At 25.9% G+C, this 27,918-nt stretch overlaps 1 protein-coding gene across 1 annotated transcript; it reads left to right on the top strand.

The window, feature by feature from the left end:
• LOC135923153 (T-complex protein 1 subunit theta-like) lies at positions 1–27,918 on the top strand. The gene is made up of 16 exons (XM_065457745.1): positions 1–139; positions 181–268; positions 309–388; positions 437–568; positions 3,135–3,204; positions 5,942–6,070; positions 6,217–6,281; positions 6,790–6,999; positions 16,210–16,386; positions 16,431–16,518; positions 17,548–17,663; positions 19,104–19,175; positions 19,709–19,801; positions 21,047–21,118; positions 21,322–21,444; positions 27,748–27,918. Exons 1-16 carry the CDS (start codon positions 77–79, stop codon positions 27,817–27,819), a joined length of 1,650 nt encoding a protein of 549 aa, XP_065313817.1. The 5' UTR covers positions 1–76; the 3' UTR covers positions 27,820–27,918.

Below are 27,918 nucleotides of genomic sequence, written 5' to 3'. Positions count from 1 at the left end.
ATTTTATCAATCTATACCACCCAACTTTAAAAGCACATTTTAAAAAAAATACTAGTATCTTTAAAAATTACAGAATATGACTTCGATGCAAATTCCGTCTGCAGGAGGCCTTCTACAAATGTTGAAAGAAGGAACTATGGTTAGATATTTTTTTGACTACATATGATTTCTTTTTTAAAGTATATGGACGATGCTGATGACCACTTAATGAATATTTCAACATGTGCCAATATGACTAAAAGCTTTGCTTCCTCTTTTGGACCTAATGGTGTAGTCATTTAATATATATATATTAAATTTATAATTAGGCATGAATAAGTTGATTATAAACCACCTAGAAAAAATTTCTATTACAAATGATGCTGCTGCTATTATGAATCAAATGGAAGTAATAAATCTAAATAATTATCTTAAGTTAACGCAATATATTTTATAGCTACAAAATCCAGCAGCTAAGATTTTAATGTATGCATCTCAGATACAAGAAGAAGAAGTTGGTGATGGTACAAATTTTGTTTTAGTTTTTGCAGGTGCTTTGTTAGAAAATGCTAAAGAACTAATAAAATCTGTATAATTATATACTTTATAATATATATTTTATTTGTAACATAAGAGTATATAACCATATATCATTTTTAAATTAATAATTTTTTCAAGCCAAAGGTGAACACTTGTTAGTTCACTCTAGAACCTGTAATGTAAGGATTACTCTTGTGTACTAACAAAGAGATATAGTTAGAGCAGCCATGGCTGCTAACAGCCAGTTCTTCAAGGCAGTTTAGCATACTTGATAAAGGCTGCTAGCGGAGACATATAGAGCTAAAATAAGGATATATTAATGATAGTAATTATGTCATTATTAGGGCTTAGGAAAAATATAAATAGAATTATTATAATGCCCCCAATTTCTTAAAGTTAGTGGCTTTTATTATAGAAGAATGACTTTGATAAAATATAATCAGAAGGAATAAAGTGAGTTCTAGGCCATCTAGGATGAGTATAACTTAGTGTTGTTAAATGGCTTGTTTGAGCCAATTTTTAAAAACGGCTAACTCAATATTTTATCCAGAAAAATATTACGCAAACCATTAGATTTTGCTCATAGAAGGAACAAAGGTCTATACATATATTATCAAAATCTCGAGGCTTAAGCAATATTTTTCAGGCTAAAATATTGAGTTAGCCATTTTTAAAAATCGGCTCAAAACGAGTAATTTAACTACACTAGTATAACTATGCAAAGACTTGTCTATTAAGATATTTTGCATAAATACCTGGCCAATTAAATATTTTACCTGTCCTGTTAAAATTTAATAAAAGTCTACTCTTGCTCAAATTTTTTGTTCATCACGCTTTTAATATATATATCTTATTTTTTTCCTAGTAAACTCTCTTCATGGCCATTGATTTCTAGTGAAGGTCATGGTCTGGTCTTTGGTCCAGACTATATAGGACCACAATCTTAAAAAAATCAATCCAGACCATAAAAAAATAAATAGATTGACAAAATATTTTTGTTTTTACCTAACTAATTCTTGTTTTTTTGGGACTATAAGTGAAATGATTATTTAGCAAACTTACAGCTTTCATATTGCAAAATAAAAATTCACAAAAACGAAAATAATTTCAGAAAAATAACATAAAAATATACAAAAAAAATTTATTAATTTAAAACCTAAATAATTGTGTGGTCCTCATGGATATGGAATGAACCACAAAACCATTATAAACCTTTACAAATATCTGAACCATAACTGAATCGATATATTTATTTTTTGAATGAGTAAAATAAAGTTAAACCGGTTTTAGCCAAATAAAATAATTAATTTTACATTTTATTTCTTGTGGTGTATTACATATTTTACCATATCTGTCTGATTATTTATAATTATTAAATGATCAAAATATTTGTTTAATATCCATAAGAAATATGTATTAATTTTTCATTGCTTCATGAGCATTCCTATTTTCTATATTTTAGTATGCAAAATATCTAAATAACCAATTTTTGATTTAGTTGTATTTAATTAATCTAAAAATTTAATTTTTATATATTAGGAATCAAAAAAAATTGAATATCCAGAATTATATAAACTTGCTCTTATATAACGTGCAGCTTTCTCTACGTTGAAAGTGCTTTTTTGGGGCTAAAATTTGTTTTATCACCACAACAAACAAATATGAATCCATTTATATTTTAAAATATATTACTTATAGGTTCAAATAATATATTTAGAAAAAGAGTTAAGATTCTTATATATTTTTTTATATATTATTCATAGATACTTATAATAAAAATAATTAATTTCACTATTTTATTAATAAACAATATTATTAGTTTCAAAAATTTTAATAAATAATATTTATAATTAAAATCATTATACGATGGTGTTGCTTCAATAAAAATAATTTTTAATTGTAATGAACCTTTACAATTAGCTGAAACAAACCAAAACTTTATAAATTTTTTCTTAAGAATCATAACAATTATAATTTTGGGCATACTGAACTGTAACCAAACTGAGCTGTTATAAATAAAGGTTTGGGTTCCTGGTGGTCCTCAAAAAATATTGGTCCTGGTCTAAAGCCAATAGAACTGGATTGCTGACCTTCATTATTTTGATAACAACCATTTTACTAATTATTATGCTTGATATCTATATTTCATATAAAACTGTTTTAAGCTTTTATCATTTACTATATTATTTATAGACAATATATTAGATAAACAACTTTTTTAATACAAAGAAATAAGCATATTGTAATTTATTTTCAAATAATATTAATCAATGTTAAAATATTCGCTTGAAATTCAAAATGATTCCCATACTAGTCTTTTAAAATTATATGATAAATTAGAGATTTGTGAAACCTTGTCTGATTTTTTATATATAAATTGTCAGCCTAGCTTAAAACTTTTTTTATGTACTAATTTCCCTGTCAAAATTTTTTTATGTATGAATTGCCTGGCCACATATAATTTTTTTTAAAGTGTTTATTGGACAGGTGGGTCTTGTTTTACAGATCTCTTCTAATTTGTCATATTAAAATACGCCTTCAACGTTTTTTAATATCCTCATCAATTAATATACAAATTATGAAGTTTGAAAAAAATAAAATCATAAAAACAAAAGGGTTTAGCCACTGCTGATATTGTAGAAGGATATAACATGGCTAAAAAGAAGGCTCTGGAGATATTACCAGGTTTATTAATAAATAATATTTAATTAATATAAAAATTTGTTGTCAAAAATGAAATATATGAAAGGTGTAAAGTTATTATAGCGCTACAAGTGAATTATAAGCCAAGCTTAGACATAAAATATAATGCGTAGGGTTCAAGCCTAAAAAATCAAACATTCTAGTTCTGAGCTAACTAATTTTGTCGCTTAAATTAAATAATAATTTGAATAATCGTTATGAATAGAACAAAACAATTTCAATTCTTTATAAATATATCTTTATTATCTGATCAGAGAGCAAGCTCATTTAAAAGAAAAAATTCTTCAACTAAAACCAATTTAAACCAAAGTTTAAGATTTGCTGAAAAATCTTCAAAATTTTTGCCTTTTGAAAATCAAAAATATTTGAGAAAATAAAAACTTCTGTGATTGTGAGCAAATTGGGATTTGTAAAATATAGAAAAACTTTTATGATTTGATTATAGCTCAGAAGATTTTTGATTTAGAAGTCTTTTTTGAGAAATCTGTTATGATATTTTATTTTTTGATCTACCAAAATATTCTTGTAAAAAAATTTTCCATCATAAAATATTTTTTGAATAATTTTAAGCTGTAAATTTGACAATTGTCATAATACCTTATATTTTTGAATAAGAAGTATATGATTTTTTAAAAATGTTTTATCATAATTTTAATGTATTAATATTTAATGTTAACTAGAAAAGTGACAAATGTTATAATACTCCACTCAGCCATTAACCTTCTATTGTGTGACATCAATAAATGTATAATTTTTTTAAAAAACTTATTTTTGTCTTTAACGGCCTCTTAGGCTGCATTCAGAGTGGAGACGGATCCGTTTTCTACATCCGTTCCGTCAAAGGTCAATCTCATTAAAAATGATATATATGTTTATAGTGCGTTGGTTCCAATACCTTCCATCTTAAAAACAGATCCGGCAAATTTTGAAGTCAAAACATGACTTTTTGATCCAGCAAATTTTATAGAGCGTTATAACATTACTTATACATTTTTAAAAATGAAAATCAATATATAACATTTTAAATGAGATTGACTTTTGACGGAACGGATGTAAAAAACGGATCCGTCTCCACTCTTGAATTGCAGCTTTAATAAACTAAAAATAATTATTTTAAAAAAAATTTTTAAACCGTAAAAAAAATATCAGTGTATGTATTTAAATATAAAATGCATGTAAAAAGTATCATTTTTTCAATTTCAAACCTATTACAAAATTAAGACATAATTTTATTATTTGATGAATAATGTAATAAAACAAATTTATATTAATTTTCATTTCGTTTTTTATGCTGGCGTTCATATTTTTGTTACATTTACAGAGTATGTGCTATTCAAATTTTAAATGTTAATAATGGTACTGTTAAAGCTACAAAATCTCGCCTATACATTGATCAAGATTTATCATTTACGTGATCCTATGTGAATCCACGTTCCATCCTTTAGAATTCTTTGTTGGAAACTGAGAATTATAAATTTTATTAGCTCTCACTGTAGCAATACTCCATTTTTGATGAGTAATATTTTAAGTTCTATACCACAGAACCAATTATCAAAACACAATTTAAAATTGGAATGTGTAGTGGTACCAATAGTTGAAATGCATTTCCACTAGAATCAACATCTGCTGATCTAGAATCAAGAATTTCCTCATCTGATGAGCCACTAAGATTAGAATCAGAACCATCTTCTATACAGTACATTTTGACTATAGATAGCAAATAAAGAAAAAATAATCAACCCAAATTCATAAATTTAAATTTTAAAGATTATTAATGAATATAACAATCTATTTATACATAAAACATTTCTTTTACCTTTATTTATAGGATGTCTAACTTACTGTTCCTTAAAAATTTGTACAGGAGAAATGACATATTTATAAAATGGAAAAAATGTAACTATATAAAAGTTGTAAACTAGGTATTTTAGAATTTTTATATTGATAGCTATCTTTCATTTTTGACAAAATTAACTATAGAAATAAATAAAATGTATGTGTATCTATTATACATCATGTGTATTAAACTGTAAAAAAATTTATATTAAAATTTTTACCATGTGTATTCAAATATGATGTACGCAATAGAGGGTTAAAATTGGCTAGAATAAATATTTTGAACATATTTCTTACTTGAAAACTTATAAATGTGATAATTGTCATAATACTCATCTCAGGACCTTAAAAATAATTTTAGTAAAATAGGCTAATATAAATATTTTGAGCATGTTTCGATATAATTTCAATGATAATATACCACCTGTAAAGGTCACAATTGTCATAATACACAACTCTGAACCTTTTAAAATAATTTTAGTTAATATAGATTAAAATAAATATTTTCATTGATAGTAAAACCTTTAAAGATGACTTGCCATAATACTCATATTACTTTTAATTTGGGTAAATATGATTATATTGTAAGAAATCACTTAATCATGATATCATAAGTTAAAATATTTGGACTTATTTTTAATAGAATTCAGCTAGAACGATGCATCAATATCTAATATAAATAAAAATAATTTGGGAGGGGCACCTGTCTGCCATTTTGAAATTTTTTTAGACATGTTCCCAATAATTTAAAATATTTTGTCTGCCCATTGCAGACCTTTATTGTCAGTTGGATTTTTTTTATTCAAGATGAATCAATTTTTTGGTTAAGAGCATTTAGATGCTTGGCAGATATTTTTAAATTTAGCAATATTTTATGATATAGGAATGACATGTGATAGTGTTAAAAATTTTGAAGATGAAAAAGAAATGATAAAATATCTAAAATCATGTATCATGAGCAAGCAATATGGTAATGAAGATGTCCTAGTTCCACTGATAGTTAAAGCCTGCAGTAAATTATAACAATTTATTAAAAATAATTCATATATTTTTGTTTTTTATGTTTCACGAAGTTTTTCAGTTTTTTATTGTATTTTTAAAATAATAACTAGATTATATCATATCAAGAAATAAAAATATTATTTTTTTATTTTAAAGTTATGGCTAAAAGTAAAGAAAAAGATTCATTCAACGTTGACAACATAAGAGTTTGCAAAATATTGGTAAGTATATTTAAATGATTATTTAAGGTGCAGCATATTCTGCTTACACATAGTTTATGGACCAGAAATTTAAAGTACTTTAAATGTGGAAAGTATTAAAATCGAAAAACATTGTAAATTTAAAACATTAGATATGCCTTGAGGCATTAATTTGTATTTTCCAAAGATTGAACTATTTTCAACTTATGCAATATATTAACATGGGCTGGGACCCAAAGTCAAAATTATAAAACATTATACTATGGTAATACTTTATGACTCAGCCCATATTTTTTGTCTTTAGGCCTGGATTTTTTAATTTGACTATTTTTCAAATAGATATTAAAAATACAAGAAGCAAATGATTGTTAAATGGTCCATCATGTAATTTTTAAACTGATCAATTGATAAATTATACATTTATTTCAAAAAATTTAGGATTTTTGTTTTTTTTGAATTTTTAGACATGACCCAACTGATTTCTCTTAAAATAACTTTACAAAAAAAACACTCAAAAATTTGACAAAAGGGCTCTGCTATAACCCAATCATATATCCTGAGGGGCATGTGTTTTAAAATCAAGGTCGAGAGCGAGATAACTAGTGTTCAAAATGCTAAAATCGGCCTCTATTCTTGTGCTATTGACCAAGGCCAGACAGAGACAAAGGGTACAGTGCTGCTAAAAAGTGCTGATCAACTGCTCAATTACACGAAAGGGGAAGAAAATTTACTCGAACAAGTTTACAATTTATTTATTTTTAAAAAAAATATTAAAATTAGTTTTTTTAAAAAAAATTTTGTTAACAAAGCACTATGTAAATATGAAATGACCTATCGAATAATTAAATTATTGGTTTTGGAATATATTTTATCATTCTTTATCAAAAAAATGAATATTATAAATCAATTACCCATTATAAGGTCAGATGACAATATGACATATTTTGATAAAAGTTGATTGCTTGTAGTGCTATAAAGTAAAGTCAAAAGTAATGGCGTTACCTTTCTTGAAGAAAAGGAACGCCTCACAAAGTTGAGCGCGCTATCTTTTTGGGCAGCTATAACTAATAGAACCTACTTTTTTAACATATATTTATTTTTTTGAAAAGTAGCACACTACTTAGTTATTTTAAAAAAAATATAATGAATGTAACTATAAACATGAAAATTTAAATATAATATCATAATTAATTATAATTTTTATGGTTACATAATTTTGAAATTTGTATTATAAACCTAAATCATCTCATTTGGTATAAGTTATTTAAAATGTCATTGAAAATGAATATCAAAATCGATGTTAGTGAGTAAGACAATTATAATATTAATGAAGTGGAAGGTACCCTGAAGAAATTGCTTTGATAACAATAATACAAATTTTCCTTTTCCAGAATTTGAAAAATATTTTCAAATTAATGTGTAAAACAAGGTGGCTACAGATTTATTTATTTAAAATATAGAAAAAATAAATCTAGTAACTATAACCTCAAAAAAACTCAAGGTAATTGTCATTTTTAAATTCTAATAGTATATCTTTTTAAGAATGTTCATGCCAACAGTTTAAAGAGATAGAAAAACATTTTAATAATTTTGGTATAAAGGAGACCAATTCAATTCAAACCTAATTGATTAATAATATTGAACATGCTAATATTTCTCAGAAATTGGCTGATAAAGTCATTGTCAATTTTATAATTGATGCAGTTCAGCCATCATTGGTTGATAATCCATCATTTACAATGATTAAAACTATCCCCTGGTACAACATTTTTTGTTGCCAGACATTAATTATTAAGATAGCAGACAACTTTGAGGTGATGAAAGATACTCTAATAGCAGAGTTGTCAGAGATAGAAAATACCCTAGACACGTTTTAAATCTAAAAATACTCAAATGAGTATTTTTGATATTTTTTCTTTTATAAAAATCTAACATATATAATCTCCATAATCAAAACATCGTTTTCGTATTTTCCCAATGTATTTAAAATTTAAGGAGACTATATAGTGTAATGTTAATTTTTTGATCTCTACAAGAGTCGAACCACAAACCTCCCGTTTCAAAGGCGAATGTTTTAAGCATGCACCAACTTGAATATATTTAAATTTAAAATATTAATTATATATTTATTAATTAATAGCTGATATTTTTAAAATTTTGCCTTTATTACCATACTAGCTGATGGGGTTGAAGGGTAATTATTTAGTTTGTGCGTATGGTACTAAATATACTTTATTAAAATTTTTTATATAAATATTAAAATTTAGGAGAAAAAAAGGTAAAATTGTTGCAATGTATACCGTGAGCATGTATTAGAAATATCAAAATTTAAATTTGTGATGGAAATCATGTTGGATAAAATTTAAAATAGAGAAGCTTTAAGATTTTTTAATTTTGAATATGGGTTATACATTGGCCTGAAAATTTTTTATGCAGACATAGCCAGGCCTGATCAAAAAACTAAGTCCCATGCAACTTTCATAAAATTTTGCCATTTATTTCTATTGTAATTTAATAATAATGTCTTAAATTTAATTTTATATTTAGAATAAAATTTAGATTTGTGATAGAAATCATATTGGGTAAAATATAAAAATAGAAATGCTTGAAAATTTTTTAATTTTAAATATGGGCTAGACATTGGTCTGAAAATTTTTTTTTGCAGAAATCACCAGGCCTGATTAAAACCAAGCTCATGCAACTTTCATATTCTGATTTTATTTTAAAATGAATTATGACCTATATATTTTATTTCAGTTCTCAATTAACAAATTATTATGGTGCTTGGCTGGCTTGAGAATATTTTCCCAACAATAAAAAATTACAAAATTATTATGGGTTGGCCAGGTTTGAGAAAAAAAATTTCAGGCCAATGTCTGGTCCATATTTAAAATTAAAAGATTTTCAAGCATATCTATTTTAAATTTTACCCAATATAATTTCTATCATAAATTTAAATTTTATTCTACATATAAAATTAAATTTAAGATATTATTATTAAATTACAATAGGGTGATTCCACGTCAAATCGACCAAAAAAACGAGATTTTCGGCCGACCATCTCAAAAATGAATGAAACTTGGCATGTTAATTATTTATGTTGTAAATGTTAATAAAATCAAAATTTTAGAGTGCTAGCTCAACCAGATCCAAAGATATACGCCTTCAAAGTCGAAAATCGTGAAGTGTGTGATTTCATTAAATCTTGTTATTTTAAAAAATATTTAAGATAGAGTCACAAATTATATATCATTTTACACCCCTTAAAAATTTTACGTTGGAAAATATAAAAAAAAATTAAAAAATTTCAATGGTTTTCTTATTTCCGGTAAAGATTAAAAATTAACATTGTTAGGAAGGGATTTTTTTGGGTGTTAATATTTAATAAAAATGTTTATTACCTTTATATTAAACGATTTAATAAAAATCTCGATAGCCATATTGTTTTTTTAATTATATTTAAATTTTTATTATTTTTATAAATAAAAAAATGCAATATAGATGGCGTTATATTAAATTTTTTTTATAATATATAATTTTTAATAAAAATATGAATAGTATTGTGATTAAAATTAAAAAATCAATTGAGTATAACCAAGAATGATGTCATGGGGCGATATATAAGCAGGCAGCCCATAAAGATATTATTTTATTAGGACATTAAATTGTAAAATAAACATATTTTAATTTTATACACAAACAATATGAAATTAAATACCTCTTGTTTTAATCTATTCCCATTTTTGTGCTTATTAATAGAATTTCTTGAGACGATAATTTGTAGGTACGTCCTGTCACTGTAATAGGATCTACTACTTATTATTTGATTAATGGGTAACCATATCTTTTCCGCAATTGTGAGGTAGAAGGATGGTGATGGTCCATGGAGATGTAAAAGGAAATATATATCTCCTCGGTAATTCCATTCTTTTTTAGTACTGTGACTAACCACCAAAAATCGTCATAAACACATGTTACGAGTCCTTTAATATCGGCTAAAGACACATTATCGGCATTTGAGATATTGTTAATTTGAAAGTGATCTGCATATGAATATATTTTTGATTTAAGTTTACTTAAACTCAAAGGAAATACAGAGTTCCAGGAATGGGACATACTATATTGAATCTTTCTCGTAGTTTAATCTCTTGTATGTATTGTTCGTTGGTTATATATGTAAAATTTACTGATGGCATGTTTTTTTGCAAATTGATATAAATCAACTAGCGTTAAAATGTGTCCAGAATTGAAGTGCTGAAGACTTGGACGTGTTGCTAATCTTTTTAATGTTCCGCCAAGGCCGTCACATGGACCTTTTCTATAATATGTAGCTGAAAATGGCCATTCAGCTGCTACACCATAATCTGATTCATGATAACACAGATATATAAAAAAAATTTGTTTTTATTGTGCAGCTGATGCATCAGAGCAGTAATATATTTTGTTTGGCTTTTTGCTGAATTGATTAGTCCAAAATTTTATCATTTTTGTCTGGTATAAATGTACTGCAATAACATTATTGAACAGTGTCTTGGATTATAATGCATAATTTTCAGAGAAATCAAAAATTATCATAAATTCATTTGGTTGTAAAAAATGTTTAAGTTTTGAAATATATGATGATTGATTGGTAGCTATGATAGGAATAAAAAAAATAAAATAAGCTGATAAATTTTTAAATAATAACGATAGTAGATCCACAACAGTGAAAGGATATATCTACAAATTATGGCCTTAGGAATTTCTATTAATAAGCGCGAAATTATAATAGTTTGAATATAAAATTTTAAAAAACGTTTATTTTACAATATAGCGTCAATAAAATAATATCTGTATGGGCTGCCTGCTTACATATCGCCCCAGGACATCATTCTTGGTTATACTTAATTGATTTTTAATTTTAATCACAATACTATTTATATTTTTATTAAAAATTATGTATTATAAAAAAAATTTATTATAACGCCATCTATAAAATTAAAAAAACAAAAATAGCTATTGAGATTTTTTATTAAATCGTTTAATATAAAGGTAATAAACATTTTTAGTGAATATTAACACCCAAAAAAAATCCCTTCCTAACAATGTTAATTTTTTATTTTTACCGGAAATAAGAATTTTTTTATATTTTCCAACGTAAAATTTTAAGGGCTATAAAATGATATATAATTTGTAACTCTATCTTAAGTATTTTTTAAAATAACAAGATTTAATGAAATCACGCCCTTCGCGATTTTCGACTTTGAAGGCGTATATCTTTGGATCTGGCTGAGCTAGCACTCTAAAATTTTGATTTTAGTAACATTTACAACATAAATAACTAATATGCCAAGTTTCCTTCATTTTTGAGATGGTCGGCCGAATCGCTGGTCGATTTGTCATGGAATTACCCATTAGAAATAAATGGAATATAAAATTAAATATAAGACATTGTTATATAGAAATAAATGGCAAAATTTTATGAAAGTTGCATGGGACTTGGTTTTTTGATCAGGCCTGGCTATGTCTGCAAAAAAAATTTAAAAGCCAATGTCTACCCCATATTTAAAATTAAAAAATTTCCAAGCTTAAATTTTATTCAATATGATTTCTACCACAAATTTAAATTTTATTCTAAATATAAAATTAAATTTAAGACATTATTATTAAATTACAATAGGAATAAATGGCAAAATTTTGTGAAAGTTGCATGGGACGTGGTTTTTTGATCAGGCCTAGCTGTGTCTGCAAAAAAAAAATTTCAGGCCAATGTCTAATTGTTATTTTTAATTTTACTCAATATGATTCCTATCACAAATTTAAATTTTGATATTTTTAATATCCTTAAGGCACACAGGTTACATTGCAACAATTTTATTTCTTTTCCTAAATTTTAATATAAAGCATATTTAATACCATATACACAAACTAACTAATTACCCCTCAACTCCGTCATTCTTGATAGGTTATTAGCCAGTATGAATATAAAATCTTGCCCTCAAGTACTAGAAGATTATTTAGTAAAGGGGAACCTATACTTCTGATCATCGCTCTAGACTTAAAGATAATAGTATAGAAATGATTTTATTATAAATATTATCATAAATAGTTATTTTTTATTACATTAATTTTAGTCTTTTTACATAAAATTTTTTATAATCAATAACTAACTATATTCAAAAGATAAAACAAATTTATTCCTAATTTTTTTTATATAAAAGTAGCCAAAGCTACTTTAAAAAAATAATATCTAATAGTGCGCTACTTTTTTTTTAATGGATAGCGAGGTAATTTTAATAGTAGGGTTTAAAAACTGACCTTTTGTTACCTTCTTCTAGAAGTGCGTTTCTTTTTTTTAAGTAACGGTAATGCAAAACGTTACTCGTAATTTTTTTCCCTTATGGAAAAAACATTATTATAAATTTATTTTTATTTATTTTATAAATATTTTAAGTTAGAACTATCACCAAACTCCTTCATTTTTATTTTAAATTTTCTTTGATAAATAGTCAAGATTGTTAATCTAATTACTATTGAAACAAGAATTTACATTCTGTTTATCTAATATTATAATTTATCTTAAATGTTGCCAATTGTACATATTTCTTCAGATGAAGATGATTTAACCTGCCCTGGCTCCAATATGAAACATTTTTTATACTAATAAAAAAAATTAAGAATAAACATGGACAGTCTCCAAGCTGTGCAGCCATTTTTAAGGAAATGGGAAGATATCTGATTTAACCGGTTATAATAAGATGGAACTCTTTTTATATCTATGAAATTAATAATCTTATTATGGAGACCAATTCGAATTTTGTGATCAAAATGCAGAGATTTTAATGAAATTCCTTCATATATATATTATATGGTTAGTGAGAATATGATGTATATATATATGATTTTATTTGTTATGGAACCTAGCTACGGCTCTTTAGATTTTAGAACATTTGTGATATCTCACTCTCCCATGATAACTATTTATATATTAAAACTTAATTTTAAGTTTTGTAAGCCACTTATTAATGCAATCCTCATTGATAAAAGGTATATTATTGAAATATAGTTTACAATTTATATTTTGAATATTTATCAATAGATTTTAACACATCTATAAAGATGAATATATGCTATCAACAATAATTTACCTGCATTAGCTCTGGGTAAAATTATATGTCAACGAAGGTAATAATCTTGAACTTATTTCCAGTTTGATAAATATCTTGACAAAGAAAAGGAAAACTTTGATTCCTTTAAAAAACAACACACCAGATTATTTTCTAGAGATAAAAAAAGTTTTGATGAAGATTCTTTTGAAGATGATCTATTAAGCTTTTTCAAAAATGGATTATTCTTTGAATCTGCAACATGCCCACCCTTAACGTCCAAGGGTATGCGCAGAACCAATTTATATTATAATGCAAATTTATATAATAATTATTATGATTCCTAATTATTGTGCCTATAACACTTTTGTTTCTATAGAACATATTTGATTAAAATTGTTTTACACAAAAAAAAAATTTCGATCTATTTTGAGCACTTTTTTTCTTTTTCTGCCTCCAATAACCATTCTTCCGAGTCTTTGTTCTCGGTTCATTCCTCTCATCTGTGTTCATCATCATACTTTCCTGGGGCAGTCGTCTTCGGGTCTTCATGTTCTTATTCGATGTCAGACATTCATAAGCTTAGTGTCTATCTTATCAATTAGCCCTTGTGAGTTAAAATTTATCACCACATCTGAATTATTAAATTTTTATTGCCTTACAGAATATTGGTATCACGATTTATTTTAAAATTGGCAGATTTACATAAATATTTAAATTTATCCACTTTACATTTGATTTTACGTAAATATTAAATTTTACTCACTGGGTATTGTTCTTATTTTAAATTTATAACATGACATTTTTGCTTTTGTTTTTTACAATAAATTTTTTATAAAAATAGCTATAAACAGCACACATTTTTTTAATAGCTAGTAAATAAATTCAAAAAATAGTTATTATATATAATTTTTAAAAAATTTTTAAAAGAATAACTTTATTAATCATAATACTAATTTACAATATATTTCTTTTGTAGACATTTTGAGAGAAATAGACAATCCATGTGATATATATTATTTTATTTTTAAGGATATTTAATTTCGAGAGGATATAATAAAATTTTTAAAGAAAAAATATTATTCTTATAATAGACAACACACATCTATTTTTTAAAACGAAAATAACAATTAGAAAATAAGATATGCTAAAGGGTATATTAAATGATATCGTGTAACACATGGTGAATCTAAAATATCTCACCGATTTATTAAATATCAAATCACATTACACCTTCTAATTCTCTCACTGAGAACGAGAACATAATGTAATTACAACTGTGAATAAGAATTTAATCAAATAAAGCTATTTCAATAAATAATATATAATCAGCAATGAATAAGAAACTATTTATATACATTCAATAACTGTGTGTAATCATTTAAACCTTGCCCCAATTTCTATATTTTCTTTCAATAAAAAGGTATAGCCTCACGGACTTTATTCATCAATTTGATTTTCATTAATTTCGATGTTATTTTTAGAATTACACTGCTCAACAATTTATTCGTCAGAAATTTCACAAATTGAATTAATGAGAGGATTCACTTCCTTACTCAATACATCAGCCATTTCTTATTTAATGAATTTTATTTCTGATGCTATCCCAATTATTTTCCGTTCAGCATTATCTATTGCCAATTCACTATTATAAAAATATCCTAATAATTATTACGAGGACCAAGTTTGTTAATCCAATCTTCCCCATAATAGTTTCAACATTTTTTTTCTTCCACCCATAAATCAAGAACAAATGTTTTATAATTGAGACTCTCAATTTGGTTTTACCCAAAACCGCTATTTCAGACCCATTAAATTGTATGACACAAGAGGTTTTTTTTCGAGTGTACCCTCAGTCCAATATTTATGTTTCCCTATACATTATTGAAATGCTTGCACCAGTATCAAACAACATTTCAACATTTTGCCTATCAATTCTCAAATTAACACGAGGGCATAAACATTGTTCATCTCTTTCAGTTATTAGGATTTTATGCATTCTAATCGGCTGAATTATACATTATATTTGAAACGTAGCGTTGTTAAACGGTTCGATTTGAGCCGATTTTTAAAAACGCTAACTCAATATTTTATCTGAAAAATATTACGCTAGCCTAACGAGTTTGCTCCAAGATTACACAAAGGTTTGGACATCTCTTAGTGAAATCTCGAGGCTTAGGAAATATTTTTCTGGCGAAAATATTGAGTTAGTCGTTTTTAAAAATAGGCTCAAATCGAGCCCTTTAACAACACTAATTTAACGGCCTCTGAATATCACTTATTTTTTTATTATAAATTTCCAATGGATATTTCCCACTTTTTTTATTATAATAATACTTTTTATTCAGATTATTGGTCAATTTAAAAATTTTTACTTCTTCATAATGACAATAAAAATTTCCGACACTCCTATTCTTTTTATTCGAGTTAAAATTCGATTTACAATTCATTCCCATGACAATTGTCTTTTTTATTAAATATTGTGGGCATGTTGCAGATATGTGATATAATTTTATATTTTTTAACATATCAATTAAAAAACTTTTTTTATAAAATGTAAAGATAGAAATCATTATTGTTATTTTTCTGGGATTTTAAAATAAATTAGTTAAATTACTAAGATATTGATTCGCTTATTATTTGAAAAGTGACTAATAAAACAATTAAAAAATGACGAATAAAACAACGTTTACAGCACTACTTGTAAGTAATTGAAATGTATTGTAAGCTAACTCGAAAGTTACTAGTTTAAATCATATAGAAAATCAAACAATTCAATGTTTATTTATTTGATTTATTTGCAATCATTTTTTTCCTTAAAATTAATGAAAATAAAAGAACCTTGTTATTTATTTTTTTCACAGAAATTCAGGGCTATAGCTAGTAGCGGTTGTAATGTTATAGTATCTGGAGGAGGTAAGGTTGGCGATTTGGCTTCTCATTTCGCCAACAAATACAAAATTATGGTAATCAGGCTCCAATCAAAATTCGATTTAAGACGTGTGGCCAAAATGACTGGAGCTGGGGTCATTCCTACTCTGGTATTATAGAATCTTTATATACCTATAAAATTATTTTTATGAAGGCGGCACCATCTTCTGAACAATTGGGACACTGTGATAAGGTTTACATAGACGAGATAGGCGAGACTAACGTTATTATATTTGATCAAGGTTAATAGTTTGCATTAGATTTTAAATATTTTTAATAAGTGTTTAAAATGTAATAGTTTACCTACAATATGGTAATATAAAAAGGTTGCTGGGAATTAAAATAAAATAATCTTGATTTTTGTAATAATAAAATAATTTTGAAATTTATTGGCCTCCTATTCCCTGATTTCTAACATTTCAATTTGATTTTGTTGAAGCTGAAAATTTTAAAAGACTTAACAAACACTACTAATTTACTATACCTCCAAAAAGACTAATCGAATAATGAGATATATTTCTAAATTTGTATTCATGTGATTTAATTATTCTATATATATATACAAATTGTATTTTTCGTATTTTTTATACTAATAATTCGATTTTAAGTTTTTTCAAAGATATATTAAAAAGAAGGGTCAAAATTCAAATGATGAAATATTTTTTTTTACAATTATAATATTAAGCTTTTCCTAATATGTTAGATATTTATTGTCTCACTTTCGTTGCTTGTTTTGATTTTAGTATCCTATAATTCATGGATAATTTTAATCCACTCACTCACTATCAACAAAATCAATACTACCATAAAAAATGATTATTGATAATGAGCAATCAGCCTCAATAATTTAAATATTTTGATAATACCATGATACAAATAATTTAAATATTTACTGATAATTTAATACAAATAATGTTATTTTATTATTCCTTCAATTTTTTCAATATTATTTGGATTCGTTAATTTCTGATCGAATACAAATAACGAATAATTTTTTGATGAGCCTAATTAATATACAAAGATTAATAGAAACTTTTAAATTTTTTATATTCTGGATTTTCAAAGAATCGGCCAATTACAAGTACTTCTCTATTTATAAATAATTTCCGCTCTTTATTGGTAATGTAGTGAGACTTCAAAATATCATGCTTTATTAAAATTTTAAATCTTTATTTTACTTTTTGTATGTCATTAAGGAGAGTATCAATAAAATTATTGTTAGTTTTAATAAACATCTTGTTTTGTGTATATATATATGTAAATTTTTTTAGAAAATAAAGATGTATCACTTGTAACCATAATCCTCAGAGGATCGAGTGATAACGTGATGGACGATATTGAAAGGGTCATAGACGACGGGGTCAACAACTATAAAGCATTGACTAGGGTTATTTTTAATTTTTTTTTATATCTGATGGAATAAGGCAGGAATATGTTATTCTAATTTGTACTCATTTTGTCAGAGACCTGCAGGCCCGTGTACCAGGGCCGGGCCGTATTTTAAATTTTTAAATATGGGCCTGAGAATTTTTTTTAAAAAATACCCAGGCTGGGCTGGGCCATAAAAAATTTATACAATATGAATTATATTATATTTGTCAATTAGATATGGTTATAATGATTAATATAATGTAGGGTGAAAGTTAACACTCATAGTATCTATTACATAATATAATTATAGTTTTCCTGCCATGGAATAAATACACAAAGGATTAAATACATTATTATATGTAGTAGTGTTGTTAAACGGCTCGTTTTGAGCCGATTTTTAAAACGGCTAACTCAGTTTTTTATCCAGAAAAATATTACGCAAGCCTGAAAATTTTGCTCATAGAAGGAGCAATGGTCTAGACATATAGTATTGAAATTTCGAGGCTTAGTCAATATTTTTCTGGCGAAAATATTGAATTAACCGTTTCTAAAAATCGGCTCAAAACGAGCCGTTTAACAACATTAGCTAATATGCTTGCTTATTAAATGATAATACTCGCCGAAAAATATGATAAAATACCAAATAGGTGAATTTTTTGTATATACCAGGTTGAATATAATTTTAAAAACTTCCGAGCTGGGCCTAAAAAAAAATTTTTTTTTAATCCTGGCTGGGCCCAAAAAAATTTTTTTTTAAAAAATATCCGGGCCATGCAAATGGTACCTCTGCAGGTCTCTGCATTTTGTTATTGTGAAATAAGTGATATATAGACCTTTTGCCCTCTAGCGTTGAAGGTTCAACAGAGCTACACTAGGTTTTTCTCATTTACATCTAATTGAAACTAATTTAATTTGGTTGTAAAAGTAAAAATATGAGGAGCCCTCCACACATTTGTAGGCACGTCGAACGTACTTGTAGGTGCAACATTTCGAAAAATGTTACTTAAACCTCTATAGGCTTACTAAAAATGAGCTGGGCAGGAAAAAAGCCTATACCCGAGATACAGTTAATTTAATTACTTTAAGGGTGAGTGGTGGCTGAATTTAAGTTTAAATTCTTTAGTGTAAGTCTTACAGATTACTATCAATATTGATATTTAATGAATCTTTAAATAAAGAAATGATTAAATAAAAAAAATTGCCTGATCAATATGATTATTTTTTATTAATGATTCATCCCATACTAATACATTACTATTACTTATTCTTCCAAAAAATTTTGCACCGGTGGAACCGTACCTCAAAAACTCTTACAAATATTAGTATCTATTGTGAAATATAAACGTTTTCTAATAAATGAATAATTAAAATTATTTTATGAAATAATAATAATATATTATGTTTTATGATAAATTTTTTTTGAAAATTATTATATATTTATAATTTTATTTTTCAGGACCCAAGGGTATTACCAGGGGCAGGAGCTACCGAAATTCAATTAGCACTAGAAATATCAGATTATGCTGATGTACAAATTATTACATATACTATACATAAAATTTTATTATATTCTAATTTTAATAAAACGAAGTATGTTCATTTTTAAAAATGCGAAACTACACTACTTGTAAGAATCATTAGAATACTGTTATTAATTATTTTGTCAAGTTTTTTGTTGAATTTTTTTTCTAATAACCCGTCCTAGCTCAATTAGTTACGAACTTTCACGTCACATTTAGGAATGAGTGTTATCAAATCACGTGTTAGAGCTAGATTTTCTAAAATTAGTAAACAATCAACGTTAAATATAATTTACCAATTCGGCGAGAAAATCCTTTCCTAATTTTATTGAGTGATCTGTTATAAGGTTTATATTTTATAGAAACTTATAGGGATATTAAGGGGAAAAAATATATAACGGTAAGGAATTTAATCAAATTTATAAAACATTTTGCATATTATAATTGTAAATTAAAAATTTGGATTCTTAAAATTAAATAATATAACAATCTTATAATTTTAATGTATTTACAATATTATATTTTCAAATTTTGGTTTAAGACCTGTCCTGGCCTACAACAATATGCTATCAAAAAGTACGGTGAATCGTTTTTGAGTATACCAAAAGCCTTGGCTGAAAATGCGGGGGTTAAGGTAAATGATTAATTTTTATAGAACACTTTCCCACATTCTCTAACTTCAGTGTTTATGAAGCGCGTTCAATAAATGTAAAAATTACCATTAAGATCGAAATAAAAATATATATTACCGGAGTTTTGAAATCAAACGCCTGCCGCTCACCTTCCCATTTATATAAATTTTGTTTAGCCTGCCCACTACATGTTTAAAATATTTTATTGGTTGATCTAGTTCCTTATTCATTTTAATAAACTTTAACTTACATATAATATGTGCAATATTATGAAATAAAAAAATCATTTTAATAAATATACATCTATTTTGCTCATTTCTTCCGAAAAAATACATGGAACTGCTATAAATTCGCCAGGTGCAAACTTCTAGTTCTGGTTCATGAAATTTAAAAAAAATGGGCTCTGGTTAAATTTGACGTGATTCCAAATAGGGATCTGCAATAGGCAAGTTTTATAACCTGCCCGCCAATACTACCAAGGAGCGTGGGCGGGAGTTAAAAATATTTTTTAAAAATAGGCAAGCCGATGAATTTAAAATAAATTTCTAGCGAAATGAGCTGGGGGGATTTATATTTATCAAAAATTATTTTTTTATTTCATAATATTGCATGTTTTATAGGTTTTAATAAAAATACATAAATTAAAATAAATAAAAAGTTATCTTAATCAATAAAAAAAAATTAAAACATTGAGAAGGTGGGTGAATATAAAAAAACATGTGATAGACGAGTGAGTTTTTTTAAAACAAGATAGGGGTTTAAAAAACAGCTCATTGCAGACCTCTGGTTACGATTCCATACTGTTAAGAAGCTATTTAAAAAATTTAATAAATAAATAAAAACCCTATAAAATATCACAACATTTTGAACAAAATATAAAAATTAATTGCACTTTTGATAAAATCTAAAAATTTGTATTCTAGTTCCTAGAAATTTTAAGAAACGAGTTCCAATTTTCATTCCGATTCCCAGATTTATTCCGATTTCAATCTCAGGTGTTATAATATGCTAGAATATATTACCCCACCCATATTCTTGCTACTCGCTTCCTAAATTAATCTTTTTTTAAAAAATAGGTAGTTATTTAACCTGACAAATATAAATGAGAAAACCTCTTTTTAAAATGATACTTTTTAAATTATAAAAATTATCATAACCAAGCTAGATAAACGACAAAATCTGATAGCATGTTATGAGTTATATAAATTGCTCAATTATTTGATTTCGTCCATATTTTTATCATTTAGGCTATGGAATTGATCTCTCTATTAAATGCTGAACATCAAAAAGGAAACAAAACATTTGGATTTGAAATTGAGGTTTTTTAAAATTCATAATTACATTTAGTTATATTTTATGAATAAATTGTTTGACATCTATTTATTTTTTAACCACCATATTCAATTTTTTGTATGATATAATTATCAAAATGATTTTTTGTTTTTTTAAATATGATAAACTAATGATTTTCTTTATTCTGTTTGAGGCCTAAATCTTACTTTTTGGGTTTAATATTATTTAGTCGATAGGAACTCCAATGATTAAAGATGCACACAAATACGAAATATTAGACCCCTTGATAGTCAAAGAATGGGCTATTAAATACGCTACTCAAGCTTCTAACACGATATTATCCATTGATAAGGTTTACAACCTACCATCTCAAAACATATTTATTTTTTTAGAATTTTATTGTTACATTTATTACTATTAAATGTATTATATGAGTTTAATCAATTAAAAAACTAGAATTTAAATGGCCCTTTTTAAAATAGGCACGATTGTTATTAATACCTAAATATAATTAAAAATTTTAATACCCGGTTAATTAAAGTGAAAATCACGGACATCGTGATTTTGTTTTAAATCTTTTTCAAAAATTTTATATTTGAGTCACAAATTATATTATTTAAATAATCCCTAGTATTTTTAGTTTCTGTGAAATTTAATTACGAGATGGGAATATTTTTGAGTGACATAACGTGTTGGTTGGTTATGTAAAACCCAGACCCGGGGTTTGGGTCTAAAAAATCGACCAAACCAGCTCTGAGCACAGACCCGGGCTCCAATCCAGACCCGGGGGGGGGGGGTGTATAAAATAATTTTTTTGATATGGGTATCAAATAAAAGGTATTTAAAATATTTTTTTATTGTAATAATAATAATCACTCATAGAGGGCGGGTCTAGGTCTTGGGGGGTCAGGAATATTTTTATCAACACAAAATATCGATGTGGGTATCAAATAAAAGCTAATATAAATATCTCTTGATTGTAATAATTTACTCTAAGTAGGCGGAATGTCTTAGTTAGTCAGGAATATTTATATAAACACAAAATATTGATATAGGAATCAAATAAATGGTATTTTATATATCTTTTTGAGGGTAAAACGATATTTCACCTATTTTAAATATCGGTTATCGGCCAATATTATAAAATTTGCCGATCCGATATAAAATGGCATATTTAACAAAAATAAAATGTTAAATTTTTTTTTAAAAAAGTTATATCTAAAATCATTTATTTTTATAAACAAGGGTCTTATTATATTTTAATGAATTTTGGTCGTTATTTAGAAAATCCCTATACGTTGAGTAGTATCTATCTGAAATTTTTTTTGCTGACATAACCAGGCCTGATCAAAAAACCAAGTCCCATGCAATTTTCATAAAATTTTATAATTTATTTTTATTGTAATTTAACAACAGCCTTAAATTTAATCTCCATTTATTTCTATTGTAATATTTAGAATAAATTTAAATTTGTAATAATAATCATATTGGGTGAAAAGAATAATAGGCTCAGCTCAGGGTGGAAAATCCTATGATTTTTGAAAATAGGAATTACAATATTTCTATCTGCTGTATTTGTCGATGGAAGGTTTGAGAAAAATTTTTTTAAATTATAATGGGTCGGACTGGGCTTGGAAAATTTTTTTATAAATTATATTGGGCAAGATATTTTCAAAATTATTACAATTTTTTTATTATTAACTATGAATCAGACATTGACCTAAAACAAAAATTTTTGCAGGCCTGGGCTCGGCTTTATCAAAAAAGTAAGGCCCATAAAATTTGATTTTGATTGTATTTTAAAATTCTTATGATTTTTGGTTGGGCTTGGGGAAATTTTTTAAAAATTAATATGGCCTTGGACTTTGCTTTGGAATTTTTTTAATATTAAATATTAGTCTAGTTGATCAGTAATATTTTAACAAATAATATTGATATATCAGTGCTTTAAATATATTTTGACTCAAGACATAATTTACACTTAGTTTTAATGGATTGAACCTGTCCTGAAGGGGGGAGAGGATTATAACGAATAAAAATTGGATGTTATTCTCAAATATCCAGTAACAACTATTATAAAAGTAAGGAGGAAATTCTCATTCCCCGTCATTTTTAACGAACTCAGCAATGCTGATAGATGAATCAAAGATTAAGAATATCTTATGAGGTTTACCATTTTCTCCTAAATTTTAATATTTTTATAAAATATAATATAAAAAAACGCATGTGAGATGTACTTTGATATTTTCATCACAAATTATAAATTTACAACATAAATATCTTTTTATTATTTAAACATGTATCTTTATTTTATTTAACCCATTAATGGTCAAGATTTTTCTAGTTGATAAAAATGCTCAATTTTTTCAAATTATGTTGATTAATGCTCAAATATGATTTTCTAAAAAAAATCAGCCGAAAAAAATAATCATAAATAGAAAATCTAGCCTGGGGCATATCTGCACCGTTGAGAGGTTAAAAAAGATAAAAATTAGGTATAATACTATAAGATCAAAAAACAATAGAAATCTTTATTCTTTTTTTGTAATTTATAATAAAAACGAGAAAATGTTTATATATTATGAAAACCCTTGAAACATTTAGTATGAAGTGTGATTTGACATGTTTGGCACATATATTTTGAATGTTACGTCTTTTTCCATCTATAATTTTGGATAAATAATTTCCAGATGAATCAGTAGGGTTTTCGCTCTGTAATGCAAACTGATTTGCGTGCCTTATACTTAAATTTTTTTCAATTTTTATTGGTGGTCAAATGAAGTAGTAACTTCTCGCCTAAATGCAAGCAATCTCGATTCATGAATTTCCAAATTTTTCACGAATTTACCAAAGATATATCGATAAAATTTGTGAATATTGGCCACCGCCATTTTTTCCCTCTTTTTCTTTAGTAGATATGGGATTATCACACAGATCAACTCCATCCATGTGTTTTTTATAAGCAGTGATCATATTTGGTTGAGGAATTTTTATTTTAGAAGATATTTTCTTGGAATACCTCGTCACCACCATATTATAATTCTAACGAACTATAAATATTTCGTTTAATTTTTTGAACCTATAATCATAATATCCTCTTTCTTTTTTTGCTACAGCATTTATAGATTCAACTGGGCAATGCTCCATTCTATTATCCCTCACAGTTCCAGTTGTAAAATATCCCATTTGTTTTAAGTATGAAAAATGTTTAATTAAGGTATAGAAATTATCAAAATATATTTTATGATAATTTGGTTTTGTAAGGCCTAAATTTATAAAATCTATCATGTATATGTTTTTAGTATTGTCTGTAAATGAATATTATATTTCAAATTTAGTAATTTTAATTGGGTCATTGTATTCTGGATTATTGGAATAGAAATATCACTATTATTAGACAATACATCTTTTACTGTGGGACGAATGATATCTAGTAAATAATAGAATTCCAATAAATCTCTTAATATCTGGGATGGTTATACATTATTAGACATATTCATTTGTTTTGCATAAATATTACTTTGATCTACAATTAGGGAATATAAGTCTTCGCCGAAAATTAATAAATATATCTGATCGATTTTTACTATGCAAATTGTCTTCAAGTTTTATTCTTCATTTTCCCCATTGAAAGGGATTGTAGAATATAACGTATCTGTTTTCTCCATTTTAAATGGCGATTACAGATTAGCTTCTTGTAGCAGATGGTTCTGGAATGTCGTCATCAATTGAATTATGAATCTCAAATTCACCAGCAGTATCTGAAGGTAAAACTCCGTTATTTGTTAAGTCATTTTAGAAACGATTAATTTAAAAATTTTAATTAAATATTTATTTTAGAAAATCTTGATTTTTTAATTAGTCATCTATTATTTTGATAATTTTGATTAAATTGACAAAACAGGTGCATAAGAAAATAAATGTGGTACAATTTATTTAAAATTTTTATGAATAATTTTAATTTTCGAATATTTATGAACCTAATATTTGCGAATAATTTCATATAATTAGGTCGAGATAAAAAATTATAAAAGAAACATATTATTCGATTCTTAGGGGGCTCAAATATTTTCAAAATACCTTTTTTTGAGTATAAAATTTTTTTTCAAAACTTTCAGGGGGCTCGAGCCACCTCCCACTCCCCTCCTTAGTAATGGTTATAAGTATAATTAAAAAAATTATAATTTATACTGCTAGATGGTTAACGGTGCATATGTGCACCAGTCAACTTTATATGGCTACCAATTAAAATTTTAATTATTTAAAATTTCAAAAATGATTGATAAATATTGATATATCTATAAAAAAAATATATACACTAGTTTTCATCGAAATAATTTCATAATATGCTCGTGAGATCACTTAGAAGACTTTGCATTTTAGACCTCATAAATTCGCCATGTTTGAGGGCTTCTTAGGGACATAAAAAAAAATTTTCATATTTTTCTTTTCCAGTTTTGAGGTATAATGTCTAAACTATATAAAAACCTTTTTTATTATTTTTTAAAATAAAAACTACTATGTTTAAAAATGATATACAGGAGGTGGTGTATATATATGCACCGTTAACCAGTAATGGGTTAATTTCAATATGTAATATTTTGTTTGCCCCCTTTTATTTTGTATTTAAGAACAATAATAATACTCGTTTATTGCGTTTCGTTTCACTTCATTCACTTTAAAATGGTAAATTAGGTGGGGGTGGTAATTTGTTTATAAAAAATATTCAATATAATAATTTTTACTTTGACTTGTTCACTTCTATTTTCCTCTAATTATGTAATATCTTTGAGAATTAAAAATAAATGATTATATAATATTAATTAAGTATTATATTATGTTTTTGATTTAATAATAATATTCTGTTTCAGTTTTAATAAGGTTATTTATATAATTATAAGAAAAGCGATGCTGATGTTATTTACGATTACGAATATTTTTTTGATATTAGAATAAGAGTTTTGAACATCATAATTAAAAACCAATGTGTTTTCCTTTTCTTCCGAAATTTTTTTAAAAGAAGGAAAAAATATAATTTTCATAATTATACCTGTTTTCAACGAGAATGTTGGAATAATACATTAGAGACTGGGCATTTTTTTAAAAAATAATCAGCTTCGGGCTGGGTCGGGCCTAATATCTTTTAAAAAAATTTCAGCCTGGTCGGGTTGAGCCACGAAATTTTTTTTTAAATATATCTAAATTTATCAATTTTATATTGAATTTTTATTGTAAAATAAAAATATTTGATTATGTTTATAGAAACTAGATGCTTTAATATCACATCTATATTTTAGATTTTAAAATCATGTGCAAATATATGATTTAATTTTTTATCACATAAGAAAACATGGTATTTTATTCAAAAAATTAGCTACAGATACCTAATTTTATTATTATGAAATATTCGTCCTCTAGTTGATAAAATTAAACAAATTTCAGTTCGTATCTAATTCTAACTAGGATCATGATGGTATAGCTGGAGATAATCTCTCAGCTAACCTACATAATAATTCATTTTAATCCTATTTTGTATTTATAAGCCCTAAGTGGTCCCGATTAAAAAATTTCTAACCATAAGCTGAGTTGCTTGCAAGATTTTACTATCTAAGTTCGATATTATTGATAAATATTTTTTATTTGAAATATTTGAAAGAATAATATTTATCTGGACACCGGGGTCTGTGCTCAAAGTTCATGCTCAGAGCTTGTTTGGTCGATTTTTTAGACCCAAACCCCGGGTCTGGGTTTTACACAACCAAACAATTAACAACACTACCATTAAGAGACCAAGAGTGAATACTGTTATTTTAGTAGAAAAATATTTTAATTGGCTTCTATTTTATAGTCATATTAAAATTTTGTGTTGATAAAAAATATCCTGGCCCTACAAGACCTAGACCATTTAGAGTTTAATTATTATTACAATAAAAAATATTTTAGTAACCTATTTAAATGCCCATATTAAAAAAATATTTTTTTACCCTCCAAAAGATATTTAAAATACCATTTACTTGATTCCTATATCAATATTTTGTGTTTATATAAATATTCCTGACTAACTAAGGCATCCCTCCTACTCAGAGTATAATTATTACAATCAAGAGATATTTATACTAGCATTTATTTGATACCCACATCGATATTTTGTGTTGATAAAAATATTCTGACCCCTCAAAACCTAACCCGTTATTATTATTTCAATAAAAAAAATTATTTACCTTTTATCTGATACCCATATCTAAAAAAATATTTTTTAGACACCCCCTTTAACCCCCCCAGACCAAGTCATACCCATCAAGACAAAAAATGAATACTTTTAATCTAAAGATATTTAAATTAGATTTTATTTGATACCCATATCGATATTTTATGTTGATAAAAATATTCCTGACCCCCCAAGACCTAGACCTGCCCTCTATGAGTGATTATTATTATTACAATAAAAAAATATTTTATATACCCCCCCCCACCCCGGGTACCCCGGTTCGGCCTGAGCACATAAAAGGGTTGTAAATTTTACGACCAAGCAAATTAACAACACTAGACATAACACACCAGGAAGACTAATTATAATTAAGAATTTCAATAAAATATAATTTTTATTATTAAAAATAAAAAGATTATTATAAATTATTCCACCTAATATTTTTAGATAATAATGTCTAAACCTGCCGGTGGACCAGCACCAAGAGAACCGAAAACTCAAGATGGTGATGAAGATTAAACATGACTTATCAATATATTCTTTTTATTTGGATTTAAAAATGTACAGTTATTGTTCATGATAATGTGTTAAATGTTTAAATAAATTACTTGCTTTAAA

The sequence above is a fragment of the Gordionus sp. m RMFG-2023 genome, chromosome 2 (assembly GCF_954871325.1).
Source record: "Gordionus sp. m RMFG-2023 chromosome 2, tfGorSpeb1-WG-v2, whole genome shotgun sequence".
Classification (NCBI taxonomy): domain Eukaryota; kingdom Metazoa; phylum Nematomorpha; class Gordioida; order Chordodea; family Parachordodidae; genus Gordionus; species Gordionus sp. m RMFG-2023.
The sequence above is the reverse complement of the archived record's forward strand: the minus strand, read 5'-3'. Positions and strand labels throughout refer to the sequence as shown.

Excerpts from the sequence above, each read along its gene's own strand:
- LOC135923153 (XM_065457745.1), top strand. The coding sequence starts at position 77 with ATGACTTCGATGCAAATTCCGTCTGCAGGAGGCCTTCTACAAATGTTG. Across the intron at positions 269-308 it reads TTCCTCTTTTGGACCTAATG|GCATGAATAAGTTGATTATA; the intron begins GTGTAGTCATTT and ends ATTTATAATTAG. Across the intron at positions 21,119-21,321 it reads CATTTGGATTTGAAATTGAG|TCGATAGGAACTCCAATGAT; the intron begins GTTTTTTAAAAT and ends AATATTATTTAG.